The 14,995-nt window shown below is 54.9% G+C and overlaps 1 protein-coding gene across 1 annotated transcript in view; it reads left to right on the top strand.

The window, feature by feature from the left end:
• The window catches only part of GALNT10 (polypeptide N-acetylgalactosaminyltransferase 10), a 175,452-nt gene that overhangs the window by 149,448 nt on the left and 11,009 nt on the right, over positions 1-14,995 (top strand). The window contains exon 7 of the mRNA XM_054568136.1: positions 4,534-4,651. Coding sequence (XP_054424111.1) covers positions 4,534-4,651 — 118 coding nt within the window. The remainder of the gene's footprint in view (positions 1-4,533; positions 4,652-14,995) is intronic.

The raw sequence follows: 14,995 nt of genomic DNA, 5'->3' as shown, positions 1-14,995 counted from the left end.
GTGGAGGAGATCTTTGGGTACAAGGCTCTCCTGCTGGATTAGTTTCCTAATTGCTGCAGCAATAAATTACCACAAACTTACTGGCTTCCAAAAAAAGCCACAAATTTATTCTTTTAAGATCCTGGAGGTCAGACGTCTGAAATGATTCTTACTGGCCTAAAATCACAGTGTCAGCAGGGCTAACTCCCTCTGGATGCTCCAGACGAGAGTCCATTTCCACGCTTTTTCCAGCTTCGGGAGGCTGCTCGCATTCTTGGACTCGCAGCCCCTTCCTTCATCTTCAGAGCCAGCAAGGAGCATGGCAGCTTCAAACCTCCCAGTCTTTCCCCATCCTCCCATATCTCTCCTTCCCATTCCCTCCCTCTCTCTGTCTCTGTCTCTCTCTCTGCCCCCTTCCCCATCCCTCCCCCATCCCCCCGCCCCCTGCTTCCATCATTCCATCATCACACCCACTTCTCTGACTCTGCCTCCTGCTTTCACTTATAAGGCCCCTGGTGATTGCATTGGGCCTACCAGGTACTCTCCCCATCTCGAGGACCTTAATCCCATTTGGAAAGTCCCTTTGCTGTGTTAGGTAACACATTCACCGGTTCCAGGAATTAGGACATTGACTTTTTGGGGGGAGCATTACTCTGTCTACCAAACCTCCCAGTGAACCCCAGCTTCTGTGTGCCCCCCACCCTCCCCACCTGAGAAAGGGGCTTGTTGGCAGCTGAGCCATCTTCACGGGCGCAGTGCACACCCAGGGTTCTTAAAGGGGCCCCCAGCGCGGTGGGCCCCAGCACAGGCTCAGGGGGGCTTCCCTGAGGGAATGGAAGGTGGCTGGGGCGATGGAGTAGCGTGAGCTGAGAGTGGGGAGCATGAGTGGAGCTTCCGTGCCCCTGGTAGGTCAGATGTGTGTTCTCCTCTTGAGCTCCTGTATCCTCCACGTGGTCCAACACACTGGGAGAGCCCTTCCTAGCCAGTGCTGAGAGGGAACGGCACTTGCCCAAGAGGACACATAGTAGAGGTTGAGGCCAGAATGGGCTGCCCCAGAAAATTGGGGTTTTCAAAGGAACCAGAACCCCCTGGAGGGTTTAACCCGTTGCCTTGAGCTGATTCACAGGCCCTAAGATTTGAAAGGAACGTAAGGTACATCTGGGCCCGCATCGTCCTCCCTGCAGGATGAGGGAAGGGCACTCTCAGGTGGCCCAGCTGGGTAGTAGCAGAGGCCCAGCTGGTTTCCTCCAGGGCCTCTGCCTCCTCGTTTGCGTGGTGCAGGGGCGGCCCGCCCCTGGGGCAGCCACACTCCACCCTGGGTCCCGATTGACCTCACATGCGGAGTTTATCAAAAAACAAACCAAAAAGCCCACCCCAGGGCACCCCCTAGACCAATGATGCCGGAGTCTGGGGGTGAGATCTGGACATCATTATTTTTTGAAGCTCCCAGCTGATACTGGTGTGTGGCCAAGGTTGAGAGCCACTGGCCTAGATGCTTTGTGAGGGTCTCTCCCTCCTTTGTATCCTCCCATTCCTTCCAGAAGTCTCTCTTCTGTATTGCACCTGGACAAAACCAAGGGGAGGGGCCACCTGAGAAATCCTGCTATTTCCCACGCCCCCCACAGAGCCAGCACAGGGTGATCAGTAGGCACAGTGCGGTGTGAAGACAGTTGAGAAACTTGGGCTGTGGCGGCCGGCCTGGTTTGAATCGCAGCTCATCCGCTTACTAACTGCGTGCCCTTGAGCAGAGTATGTAGCATTTCTGAATTTCAAATTCCTCCATCTGAAAAGAGGACTAGTAATAGGGCATTGTGAGAGTTGAAGATAATGTCAGTGAAGTGAGTGGCACACACTAGAACTCAGAATTGTTGGTGTTACTGCTGAAACGCAGGAAATAGACCAGGCTGGAGGAGAGGCCTCCCTCTGGAGTCAAAGCCTCGGGCATCCAAAACACCTTAAGGCCAGCAGCCTACCTGTGTGAGGCAGCTCCCAAGAAGGCAGCTCCTCAGCCCCTGCCCCTGGCGTCCGCCCAGGCTGATTTTTGTGTACAGAGTCTTGGGTTTGCTTTCTCATGAAGCGCAGAGTCAGATCGCTGTGCCCCTCCAAGCAACGTATTTAAGGCTCCAGCCAGAAAACCCAAACCCCACAACCTTCAGAAGACAAAGGAGAGCTGATACCGTTGACTCCTTATTTTCTCATAGTCCTGGATACTTTCAGAAATATCCTAGCAAGATGAGCTAGCAAGTGTCACTATAGGCCCACTGTGTAGAGCTCAGTGCAGGCTCAAAGAGGTTAACTTAGCACCGTCCAGCAGAAATATAATGCAAGTCCTATGTACTTTTAAAGTTCTAAGTACCCATTTAAAAAAGCTGAAGAGAAGCAAAATAGAGACAGACTCATAGATGGAGAGGAGGATGACAGCTATTGCGGTGGAGCGGGGCGGGCTGGGGGGAGGTTAGGAGGTGGAGGACTCGAGCAAAAAGGAAAAAGAACTCGTGAACGTGGACAACAGTGTGATGATGGTGGGGCGGGGGAGGAGCGTTAAACGGTAATGGGAAAAAATACAGTAAAAAATAATAAATAAATAAATGACAAAATGCTTTTTAAAAAGCTGAAGAGAAGCAGGTGGAATTTATTTTGGTAATATACTTCATCTAACCCAGAGTATCTAAAATGCTCTCATTTCAGCAAGTAACCAACCTTTGAAATTACTCACGAGGTCTCTTTTGCGCCTGTCTCCACCCTCAGTCGCAGAAGCCCGCCGTGCGCCTTACGCTCCGGCGCTCCTCGGACCCGCCAGCCCCGCTCCCAGGGCTCGGCAGCCACCCGTGGCCAGTGGCCGCTGTCGCGGGCAGCAGGGGGCTCAGTGGTTAAACCCTTCATCGCAGGTCACACCGCAGGTTAAGGGGAGCTGAGGCCGCGGTGAGGGTCCCCCCATTTCTGATCCCCTGTCCTTTCACTCGTCACCGGCTCCTTGAGCGTTCCTTCCCGGCAGGAGGCAGTGTGCCGTGACCGTGACGGGTGCGGGCCGCAGCATGGGTTAGAGGTTTCAATCCTGCCCAGTAGCTGTGAGGCCTTGAGCGAGGTACCTGTCTGTTCCCTGGTTTCTACATGCGTTAAATTGGATGGTAATGATGGGGTGTACCTTGTGAGGTCAATGCGAGGAATGAGGTTGTTTCATTAATAAATTAGTTCGGTATGCCCCTGGGATATCTAAGCTTTCAGCGAATAGCCCGCGGGATCCCCTTTGAAAGGAGTCCCCTCCGGCTCTGTTGGGGCACGGGAAGCTTGGGATGCGTGCATGATTTTTCGTTCAGTCCACTCGCTGTCAGCTTGCAGTTCCCGGGGCCCAGAGGGGACGTGGAGGGCACTGCTGCAATGCTTTTTTGGTTTGAAGGTTGGGGTTTGCCTGTGGAGCCAGACAGGGACACGGCCACTCTGAGAGGTTTGCACACAGCACACACTGTTGGCCCTCCCAGATGCTGGCCCTGAGTGAGGCGCCATCGGAGACTGGAGCAGGTCACAGCAGGTGTCCCCACGGGCCTGGCACGATGCCGTGCTGATCCCCTGCTCCCTCCCCATGGCACCCCAAAATTTATCATCTCTGTACCTTTCCTCCTAACATTTTCTCCTGAGTGCCTTCCCCTCCCCCAAGTCCCCACGTATCCAAACCCACCGCAGATGCCATGCCCTCTGAGCATCCTTCCTTGGTCTGCCCTCAGCCTCCTCCTCACCCCCAAGACCCCGAGGCAGGTAGTCCCTCCTTTCCCGCTCCTGTAGTGCTGTCTGCACCCCCGGGAGGCCCTTATTGCACCCCACCTGTCGTCTCTGGATCCCTCCATCCTGAGGAAGCCACCCTGGCACCCCGGCACCCCCCGAAGCCCCAGCCCAGCTCTGATTTCCCTCTCTCTCCCTCCTGTGTCTGCTTCCCAGCTGGCACTCAGTGAGTAAACCGAGAGAACGAAGGAGTGGCGCTCACCTTAGCCCCGTTTAACTGAAAGATCAGATTGTGGCTCCTATCAGCTCTCAGCGGAACAACCGCCTGAGCCGCACTGACAGAATCCTCAGGGCAGCATGTGCGAAAGCGCAGGTTCCTAGACGTCCGCCCCCAGGTGCTGTTTTGTGGGGCTGGGGAAGGGTCCAGGGAGCTGTCAGTTTCTCACCTCTAAGACATTCTGCAGCCCAGTCAGGCCTGGGAAGGCCTGGTCCAGACCATCCATATAGCGGGAGGACTGGAGAGAGACACGTGATGCAGCTGCAAGGCCCATGGGCGAAAGTACTGTGATTTCGTTTCACAACAATCTTTAGTGGTAACCACATAAGGACTTTTGGGCCCACTTGGTTAAGATGTAGCCTTTATGAAGGGAAGTGCAGGTAAGGAAGGAAAAAGCCGGGGCCCTCTCTCAGAAGGGCCTTGGATTCCCTGCGAGACCCGGGGGCTGCGTTCCTGGAGCAGCAGAGGGCACCACCCCAGGGGAGCAGCGGGAGCAGAGTGCCCTCGGAGCACTGGCCATCGGGTCCCCGTCTTCACAGCACGCTCTCCTTCCCTGCCAGGTCTCCCGTGATGGCCGGTGGACTCTTCGCCGTGGATCGGAAGTGGTTCTGGGAGCTGGGCGGGTACGACCCAGGCCTGGAGATCTGGGGAGGCGAGCAGTATGAAATCTCATTCAAGGTGAGCCGCTCTCCGGAAGCCTCCTCGGCCCCTGTCCCAGCCGGCTGCCCGCTGGTGCCTTTCTGAGCCTGGAAAGGCTGGAGGCCTCGGGGCTCCTAAGGTGAAGAAGTCACATTCTCCCTTCATTTGCAGGACCCTGTGTGTATCTCAGGTGAAGAACAGGCCCCTCCGAGGGGAAGGTTGGCCTGTCCTGTGCCCCCGCAGTCAGCAGAGGATTGGTTCTCACATCCCCAGCTCACGAGGGCTGACCTGCGGCTGTTACTGGGCCAAGCCCTGTGAACACACAGCTGAATCAGACATCATTTTTTTAACGCAAAGGACCGTTGTCACACACAGCAGCTGACAGTCAGTGCCGGGGTCAGATTGCCTAAGTCAGGTCCTAGCTCTGCCACTTCCTACCAGCTGTGTGATCCTGGGCAAGGAATGCTCGCCCCGCTGAGCTTCACTTTCTGCTTCCATAGAATGGGTTTAGTGGCACTTTAATCCTCGCAGGGATGTTGAGAGGATTAAATGGGACCGTGCTTGTTAGATGCTTCTCAATAGAGAACATAAAAAGTTATTTCCATTACCCTCACCGCCCCTGTCATCGCTGGTGGAGCAGCTCAGAACTGGGGAACATGAGCAGCGATGGTAATGTGTCCGTTCCACCTCCGGAGTTCTGAAATCATCTCCCGAAAGGGGACCAGCCCCCTAAATAAAACTGATGTTAGTACCCAGGGGTGACACTGAAAATATTTAACAGCTCTGAGGACACGAGCACCAGCAGTGGGCGCAGGTGCCAGCTGTAAACAGCCGTGCGACCGCCCTGGTGCGCCACACCTGGGTTGCCCACAGGGCCTGGGCCACGCCCTGCACACGTGTCGGCATATGCAATCCTCGCCCCCGCCCTAGTGGGGCGTTATCAGTATTATACCCATCGCCCAGGGGGGCATGTGGGGCGCCAGCCGAGGGCCCCGCAGTTGGAAGCCACGGAACCAGGCCCTGGACCCGGGTCTGCCGGCTGCAGGGCCCGTGCCCTGACCTGCCGTATTCTGCGGGGCCTCGGCAGGGGCATCCGAGAAGAGCACTTGGGAAAACCCAGCCTGAGAAATGGACTGCAATCTCTCACCTTTTCTTCTCAGTATTTGCCTCCTCCTGGTATTATTCTTAATTTACTGGAATATTCTGCAGCCTCTCAGTGAACTGAATTAATAGCAGCCTAAGTCAGAAACAGCACCTAGGTTTCCTTGCCCAGATAACGCTGGTCCGTCGGTAAGGGCTGCTCCAGCTATGTGTTGATATGTATTCCGAGGCCGCGGCTCTGCTAATCAGAACAAGAGCGGTGACTGATGAGCGATGTCTGCCACGGGTGCAGGTTTAGTGAGTGGTGGTATATGTGCCGTGCGTCATTTACTTAGTGACCCTTGCCCATGCAATCTAGTTTTCCAAATGGCACATCCTTATGGGTACAGTGAAATCACACACAAGGAATCAGAAGAGTTCTAACTTCACGGTTCCTCAGTCATCAACTAAACAAATTGATGCATGCAGTTTGCTGCCAAGTTTGTTTCCAGAAACGGGCACATCTGTGTTCTGAGTTCTCACCAGAATGTAAACTTCATTAGGGTAGGGATCTTTGTGTATTTCACTTATTGCTGTATCCCAAGTACCAGAAGGGCTGTCTGACACAGAGAAGAAACTTAATAAATATTTGTTGGTTTAATAGTCAGAGCAAGGGTGTCGCCGGCCAGAACCAGCCTCCCTGCTCAAGAAGCGCCCCTTCAGAAACTCACACTACATGGAGAACAGTGAATGGAGAAAGATTTGCACAATGCAGTTCCTAAACCCAAAGTGATTTCATTCTGTGTATTTTTTAAAGACCCATCTAATGATGCTCATCAGGCAGTCACAGCACTACAAATGGCCTTTCCTCCACAGTTTATTTACAAAAAACTTAGTAATGAAGCCATTTTGGAAGCCTCTCATCTGGGAGGGGTAATGAGGCTGGTTCTTGCTTCCATTTGATCCAATTATGCCCTTCACTCTCGAGGGGAAAGAAGAGCATACAATGAGGAGGCTCCCGGCCTGAAAGGCAGACTTGTCTCGCTCAGCCCCCTCTCTCCTGGCTTTGAGAACGTGCGTTCCCAGAGCCCGTAACAGCCCATCTGCTACCACATTGTCTCCGAGGCCCCTGTGGACAGCCTGTCACAGCGCTGAGGGGACAGGACAGCTCACTCATCTGCTGGCAACGCCTCTCTGAAATGCCAGGTGTTCTAGTTCAGCCAGAGTGGGGCATTTACGGAGGGCCAAATTCCCTCTGATTTTTCTTCTCAGTAACAGAGGAAAGAGACTGGTCTGAAAAGCTGAGTGTATTTTCAGAAATTAAGATAAATTGATACATGCCATCAGCACCAATGGATTAATAATGAGGCTCCAATTTCAGACTAGGCCATCTATCCGGATGGGAAAACCCCAGAAAAGATGTCCTAAAGGCTCTGAAATTTCTAGAAGAGTCATTGACACTTTCCCCCCGCCCCCTCTTTCTCATTCTTTCTCTCTTAGCCAGCAGAAATTTTTGTCCCAAAAGGCACTATCAACGTTCTGCTTAGCGGTTAGGATCTTCCCGGTTATGGTGGCTGAACAATGTTTAACTCCACAGCCTGGCTGACACCTAAGTCTGTGAGCTGGCCCTGCTCATCTCTCCACCCTCCCCCTTGTCCTCTTGCCCCTTGTGTTCTTCTGGACTCTTAGTTACAGGTGGCCAAAATCCTAGTCAACATGTTTTAAGCAAAAAATTGGAACCGATTGGCCCACACAACTGAAATTCCAAGATAGACCCTCCAGGCCTCACTGGATCCGGGGACTAACTCGTCTCATTCAGTCTCTGTCCCTCTCAGTCCCTTGGCTCTGCTTTCATGTGGGTTGGCTTCCTGCTTAGGCAGGCTTTCCCTCTGTGGAAATACTCAGCAGCCCATTGGAGAGTTTTTCTCACCCGTTGTTCCTATGCAAGTCCCCAAGTTGTGTCTCATTGGCCTGCTTGTCCCTTGCCTATCCCCGAGCAGTGTTCTCATTGGTCAGCTGCAGTCACATGTCCGTCCTGGAACCAGGAAGATGGGCATGGGCTGGCTTCACAAAGGAAAGTCTCGTCGCTGTATGCAGAAGGGGGAATAAATGTGGAGCAAAGCAAACCATAGATGCCCACCTCCCCCATCCAAACAGGACTGCTCACAGGCCACAGGCCCGCCTCCAGAGGTACACGCTGTCACTCTTCCTGAAACGCCTTTCCTCAGTCTAGCCAGCCAGCCCTCATCCTCCTGGGCTCAGCTCCTGTCGCGGGCCTCTGCTCAGCCCTACCCGTGCTGATTGAGGCCGGCCCAGCGTCACTCCCAGCGTGGCTTCAGATACCTCGTCCTGACGTGACCCAAGGGTTGGCCTTCTTCCCCATGGGACCCGGAGCTCCTTAGCGGCAGGGAGCGGATCTTGTCACATCTTTATACCCCAGTGTCTCGCCTATAACAGGTGTTTTAAATAACTGTTAGTGGAATTAATTCCTATCTGATAGAACTTCCTTTCCCCTGCTCTTCTCAGACTTACATCACCGTCTTGGGTCGTGTCAGGAAAGGTGCTCAATGAGAAGGCAGGACACTGGCTTCTCATATCCGCTTTCCATCCATCTGGGGACCCTGGGCCAATTGCTTGACCTCACAGGCCCTCACATCCCAGATGGTGCTGATATATTTTTCCTTCCTGCCCCATGAGGCAGGATTAAATAAGAGGTGATGGGGAGAGATTTTCATCTTACACAGGGGTGAGGGTAATTTGGATGAGAGGTGGCAGCAGCAGGGAGCAGAAGGTTTTGCACAGCGCCTCCAGGGGGCCAGGTTAGGACATCCTCAACTCCGAGACCCAGAAGAGAGGAAGTGTCCCAGGACAGCGTAGCTGAACTGGCATAAGAAAGATGTGGGCTTTGGGGTGATATAAGTGGGTATCTCTTTTGTTAATAGCAGTTGGGCAAAATCTGTTACATTTCACAGCAAGCACATGCTTTGACCCAAAAGTCCATGCCCAGGAGTTTATCTAAGAGACAGTGCATAGGTGAGCAAAGATGTAGATAGGAGCTATTTATTGAAGCATTATTTATAACAGGGGAAGACTGCAAATGACCTCAGTGTACATCCTTGGGGAATACATAAGGTGGAGCACATCCCAACAATGACATGGTGTACAGACAGGGACTTAGGATGGCTCCACTTTCACTTTAAGGTAGTGCCAGAGCAATAAGCAGTCAGGTGAAACCGTACTTCAGATTTTTGCAATTGGATCTTTTCTCGGGCTGGTGACAAGCTGTACAGTACTTCCCTGTGACACTGGGCAGCGGCAGCCACAGCTCCCTGTTAGCCGTGCACATGATCACAAGGGTAAACAGCCGATACCCTGCAGTGTGCTCACTGTGTTAGGTGATTTTGCCCAACTACAGGCTAATGTCAGTGTTCTGAGCGTGTTTATGGTAGGCCAGGCTGAGCTATGATATGTGGCATATCAGTTTCTGTAATGCATTCATCGTAGGTTTTTATCACTTCTATAATAAAAAAAAGTTAAGATTTTTTTTTAACTAAGAAGGATAAAAAAAGGCAGCTTTTTCACCACTCTGGACCTATCCCCTCTCCATGTACATCTATCCCAACACTTGGGCCCATTTGCAAGTTCAAGGCTAAGGCTCCCCACAGGGCAGGCCTACGGAGAAGGGAGCCCAGGGAGAGACTGAGCCCCATGGGGGCCCCTCTGCACGGTGGGCTCTGGGAGGCAGAGGTGTGGGCCAGCCCCTGGGGAGATGGGATGGTCTGAGGGTCCAGTGGGACGGGCTCGTGAGAGCTAGGTATTGATGGGAAGCCACATGAGGGGGTGCGGGAGAGCCATGTTCTATCCGAGAGGGAAACCCATCACATCTGAGTAGATTTAGAGGACTCAGGGGAGTGGGGTTTGAATTGTTTGACACAGATATCCTTACCGAAAACCAAACAAGTCCCAGACTGCCCAGGCAGATTTAAAAAACAGGAACTCTTGATTTTTTTCTTCATAAAACTCACCGCATCCTCAGGAGGATGAAGTGAAAATCAGGTGTGTGAGAGAAGGTAGGATGCACCCCAGAACCTGGTCAACGGTGACACAGACCTGATGCCCTGCGTGGTCAGACGGCTGGGCCAGGGTCCCGTAGCTGGAAGCGGGCAGAGCCAGAGCTAAATCCCGGATGTCCTGACTCTGCACCCCGTGCTCACCTGTTGGGGGGCTGGAGAAAAGACGCCCAGCCTAGAGAGAGGCCGCTGTTGTAAGGAAGGCCCAGGAGTCAGGACCAACACCGAGGGGGCCACGTGGCCACACACGGGGGAGAAGTGATTTCCAAAGGCCAGCTCAAGGGACAGAAGGCACACCAGGGCCACCTTCCAAGCACCTGCACGGCCAGGCCTTCCCCTCCCCTTTTCCCGCTTCTCCCCACCCCTGGGACTCGGGCCAGCTGCAGCGTGGCTGCCGGGAACCTGCGCTCCTCCTTCGCGGGATTGTCGGAGGATGCTGGGAACATCGCTGCTGCAGGCAGCGTTTTCCCCTCTGCCACATGTGCCCAGACTTTCCGAGAGCCATCTGCCGGGAACAGGGGAGGCATTCTGCTCGTGACTCTCAGCGAGCCATTTGAAATTCCACGGGCATCTCCGTGGGAGCCTGCCTCGGCCACCCTTCCTCCGGGCTGGCGGCGCCGCGGCCTGAGGCCACCCGCGCCACAGCACTCCCCAGCTAGCGTATGCCTCTGTCTTTCATCGCTAAAAATGACAGTAACAACTTCTTCAGGGGTTTGTTCTGAGAACTAAACAGGATAAAACATTTGGCCTGGAGCCAGGCAAAGAGGAGGCGCTTAGTCAGTGGTAGCTGCCCTGATCAGAGCCCCCCTGTTAGATAAGACAGCACAGGATGGCGTGCATGGGCGTCATAACCAAGCCCCTGGGTCTCGGTGAAGGTTTCGTCAGCTAGTCGCTGTGTGACCTTGGGAGAGTGGCCTGACTCTCCGGACTTAAACTCCTCACCTGTGAAGTGCGAATGGAACATCCCTTAGTTCACAGCGTGGGTGGGCGTGAGCGCATTAGTCAAACTGTGTCAAAGCCTTAGCTAAGGGCCTGGCCCATAGTAAACAGCCACTGAGTGGGAGCTGTGCGTGTTGGTGGTGCGGCTGGTGTGGTCGGGCTGCGGTTTGCAGGAGGCAGGCGTGGAAGGGGCTTTGAGGCTGGCCAGACAGAGGCCAGAGGCCTTGGCACCGGGCCCGGCTCTGGAGCAAACTCGGTGAGACCTCGGACTGCTCACCTGCTCTTTCTGCTGACCTTTCCTCTCCTCACCTACAAGGGCACTAATAACCCCAAACTCTCAGGGGTGTCGGGAGACACCGTGTGACTGGCAGGCACCATCGCGTTGGAGGAGCATGCACTGGGTGTCAAAGCGTGGCCCCCAAGCAGCCATATCAGCAGCACCTGGGAACCTGTTGGAAACGTGTGTCGTCAGGGCCCACCGCAGACCCGCTGAGTCAGGCACGAGGGGTGGGGCCCAGTGGTCTACTTTTAACAAGCTCTCCAGAGAGTCTGATGCCCACCCAAGGTTGAAAATCGTGACTGCAATGAATAGGCGGGATCCTGCACAGACAGGGTGCTCAGGCTTGGGCATTCAAGGGCAGCGAAAATGGGAGGTTGGCCAACAGGTCCCAACACCCTCGCCCAGCTTTCAAGACTGTATTGTGGGGTCATCGGGTCCACACTTGGCCGCCTGTTTTTATTCCACTTCTTCCATCAGGGTCTTAGAGCAAGGCTGACCGATGACTGGGCCACATGTGGGTGAGTGAGTGAGTGAGTGAATGGATGGATGGGTGGACTGCATTGTTCATGCAAAGACAAGCACCTGTGCCCAGCAGAGCAGAAGAGTGGATGCCCGTAGCTGGTTTGCAGCAGCAGCCACACATGGAGTGCGGGCATGTGGAGAGGGCTGGTGGCGACCGGAACAGGTGGCCGAGGGCCGTGATTGCGAGCCACGGGTGACCCCTTTGCTCTGCAGGCAGTGCAAGTGCTGACAGGGGTCCTTGTGGAAGAGCATGATAGGGTCAGGGCCAGGCTTTGGGAAGATTAACCCGGGAAGGTGCGATCTCCTTAGCGACCTCCGATCCACCCAGGTCTGAGGACCCAACCCGATTCCACCCTGGGCTCTGCCGTCTGTGAGCTCAGGGACCGGGGGGACGGCATTTGCCCTCGCTGGGCCTCTGGGTCTAATGCCATTCCTCCTTTCCCGAGGGGACTGGCGTGGCGTGCGCGCAGTGCCCCCACCAGTAGCGACAGCTGCCGGGAACGCCAGGCAGCTGGCTCCGCGTTCTCTGTGCTCCAGATCACCTCCCTTCAGCCTCATCACAACCCTACGAGGTGGACACAACAATCCATCCTGTTTTGCAGATGAGGAAACTGAGGCTTTCGGGCTCACGAAAATTGCCTAGGAGCTGGCTTAGACCTCAGTTCGTCTAACTCCGGACCACTCTCCCGGCAGCCGCCGTATGTTCCTCCTAGGCACACAGATCACGCAGACTAATCAATGGTGATTGTTATCATATTACTCCCCCAAAGTGCAACTGAATAGGGCTTGAACTCCACAGGGGTCCTCAGCCCCAGCGCCAACAGAAGGAGGCGGGGCTGGCTGCCGTCCCCTCCCCAGCGGGATGGCCGTCCCATTCCTGGCTGGTTTCCAGGCAGCCATTTCCTTGACCGAGAGACGCTCCTCCCCCGCCCCTGCCGCTCAGGCTCCTGCTGCCCCCCCTCGGCCCTCTCTCCACTGCGCCCTCTCCCCCCAGGTCCCATTGTGTCTTCCTGATGCACATCACCACTCGTCTCTTCCCTCCTCAGTTTAGGAGATAAGAGCAAGTAATTGTCTTTTATAGACACTGTAATGAAGCCTGTCATCACACAAAAGAAGTTTGCTAATAAAATAAATCAAAGCAGCAATGAAAATGAATAGGGAGCAAGCTTTTACAATTAGATTTGTACTTGTCTAGTGGCATGGTGCTTCCAGGGAGAAGGCTGTTCCAGGGGGCGGGGGGTGGGGGGCACCAAGCACCGAGCTGCCAGGCTGGGTGGAAAGCTCCTCAGGGTGACACAGCGAGGCTGCCAGAGCCGGGGGTGGGGGGCGTGCTGGGATGGGGCAGAACGCTGACAGCAGAGGGGCTGCAAAAGCGTCATCTCAGTGGCCTGTATTTGTCTCCACCCAAATATGACGGGCTCCCAACCAAACGTGATTCTGGCTGCAGCCAGCACTGCGACTCCTCCTCCCTCCCACCAACCAGCTGGACCCTTGTGCCAGCGTGTCACCTGGGCAGAGGAGAACACCCTGGGGCGCCTGGCCCCCAGTGGTGCCCCGTGACTGCCCACCCCCCACCTGACACTGTCATTCTTCTGCTCAGTTGCAGGTTCTGCCACCAACTCAGTTAAAAAGGCTACTTTCTCTCTCTGAGCCTCTGTTTCTCCATCTGGGAAATTGGGCAATAGGACAAAAAAACATGATGGTGCTGGGTCAAAGGGCAGGCAGCAGAGGAGGAGAGGGCAGCTCCCCAGGTGGATGCCTCACGCGAGGACCCACAGCTGCCCGAGGTGGCACTGGGACCAGAGAATGGTGTGTGCTCATCGCTCCCAGGCCATGGTGTTTGTGGGTCTTGAGTGGCTGCTGCCTCAGCTGTGAAGGAAGTGGGGGAGGGCCCTGAAGGTACATAGGTAGGGGACCTGGGCGATGCGCAGAGCCACGCGACTGGGACCCAGGACCAGCTCTGACCAGCTCCCCAGCCCAGGGTGAATCAGGACACTGTTCTTTGCCTCCAGTTCTTACCATGTCCTTGGAAGGAGAGCCCCCTCCAGACTTGGGGTCCTGCCATGTAACCAGTGAACACCCTGGGGGCATTGGCTGCTGTGTAAGATGCCTTCCGGGTGGTGGAGGGAGCTCTGAAGGGCTGGGTGTGCCTCGCACTGGGCTCTTGCCAGGCTGCGCGGGTGCTCCCAAAGGACGCGGGAGTTGGCAACAGCTTTGCCTGAACCGGTGTGTCTGTCCCTCTCAAGGCAGCTCCCATTCTGAGTCAGCTGTCAGTGCATCCTGTCCAGGCCAGGGCAGGGCAGCCAGGACTCCTCAAGCCCCAGACATCCCTCCCAGCAGATGAAGGTCACCCTAGTCCCTCGGGAACCTTCAGGCTGATGGCAGCATGGTCAGCGCCAAAGAAACCCGAGGTCACAGCAGAGAAAAGGATTTGGAAATTGATCATCCATCTGCATTACGGAAGGTTCCTTGCCAGGCAGAGCTGGAGATGCAGCCTCGTTAGCTAATGCGAGTTTAATATGGAGCTGGGAGAGTGGGCCGCCTGCCTAGCCAACCGCCTGGGAGACGTTCAAAAACGCAGGGTAAGGTGTCCCCCACCTGCGCACAGCACACTCCACCTCCTGAAAGACAGGGGCAGCCCAGCAGCGTCCTGGGCAATGCCCGCCAGACGAAAGCATCACTTCCACATCAATCACTATGTATAAAAGAAGAGTTATTGTTATGGGATCCTGGCGCCTGATCAATATCTCCTGCTTTGAAAATAAACTTCTTGGCTTGGCCTTGACATTAATCTACCATCAGGAGCCCATTATCTCAAGACCAATGTTCTGTTCTATTGACTTACTCGGTCTTTTTTTCTCCCCCAAGATCAGAATATAATTGCATTTCTCCAGGCAGCACTTTCACTAATTGCGGCCCGTACATACAGATCCCCCTGCGGAAAGCCCGAGACAGAGGACATCTAGGGAGGGATGGAGAGAGCTGCTGGGGCGGGGGGGTCATGGAGGTCTGAGAACCCCCAGGTGCATGAAGCAGAAAGAATAGTGGCCCTTCTCGAGCCCCTGACATAATCAAGACGTTAACCAAATCCCGTTTCCCATTGAGCAGTTCAAGCTGAGAAAGACTCTTGCACAGAATTGGCGTTGTAGGCATCCCCACTCCTCCTCCTCATTCCACAGATGAGGACACATACCGTAACCGGAAGGAGGATCATGTCGCGAATCCAGCTGTGTCCCACCATCACCACAGCAGGGACGGCCTCGCACCTGCAGGAGCCTCCCGGCCCGCCCCTCCCCCGGGCCTGTGCCCTGCTGGCCGTCCACGGCACAGGCAGCCAGCCCCCTTTGTGAAACAGAAACTGGATGACATCGTCTCCCTCACTGAGGACGTTCAGCGAAGACTCCTTATTCTGCCCTTTGAGACCCTTATGATTGTCCCCACTCACCTCTCTGGCCTCGCCACCCATCGCTTCGCCCTCTGCGCCAGGCCTCT

This window comes from Pteronotus mesoamericanus, unplaced genomic scaffold (genome assembly GCF_021234165.1).
Source record: "Pteronotus mesoamericanus isolate MK-2021 breed Mesoamerican mustached bat unplaced genomic scaffold, CSHL_Meso_final contig_2, whole genome shotgun sequence".
Taxonomy (NCBI): Eukaryota; Metazoa; Chordata; class Mammalia; order Chiroptera; family Mormoopidae; genus Pteronotus; species Pteronotus mesoamericanus.
This window is presented reverse-complemented; position numbering and strand designations above follow the sequence as displayed.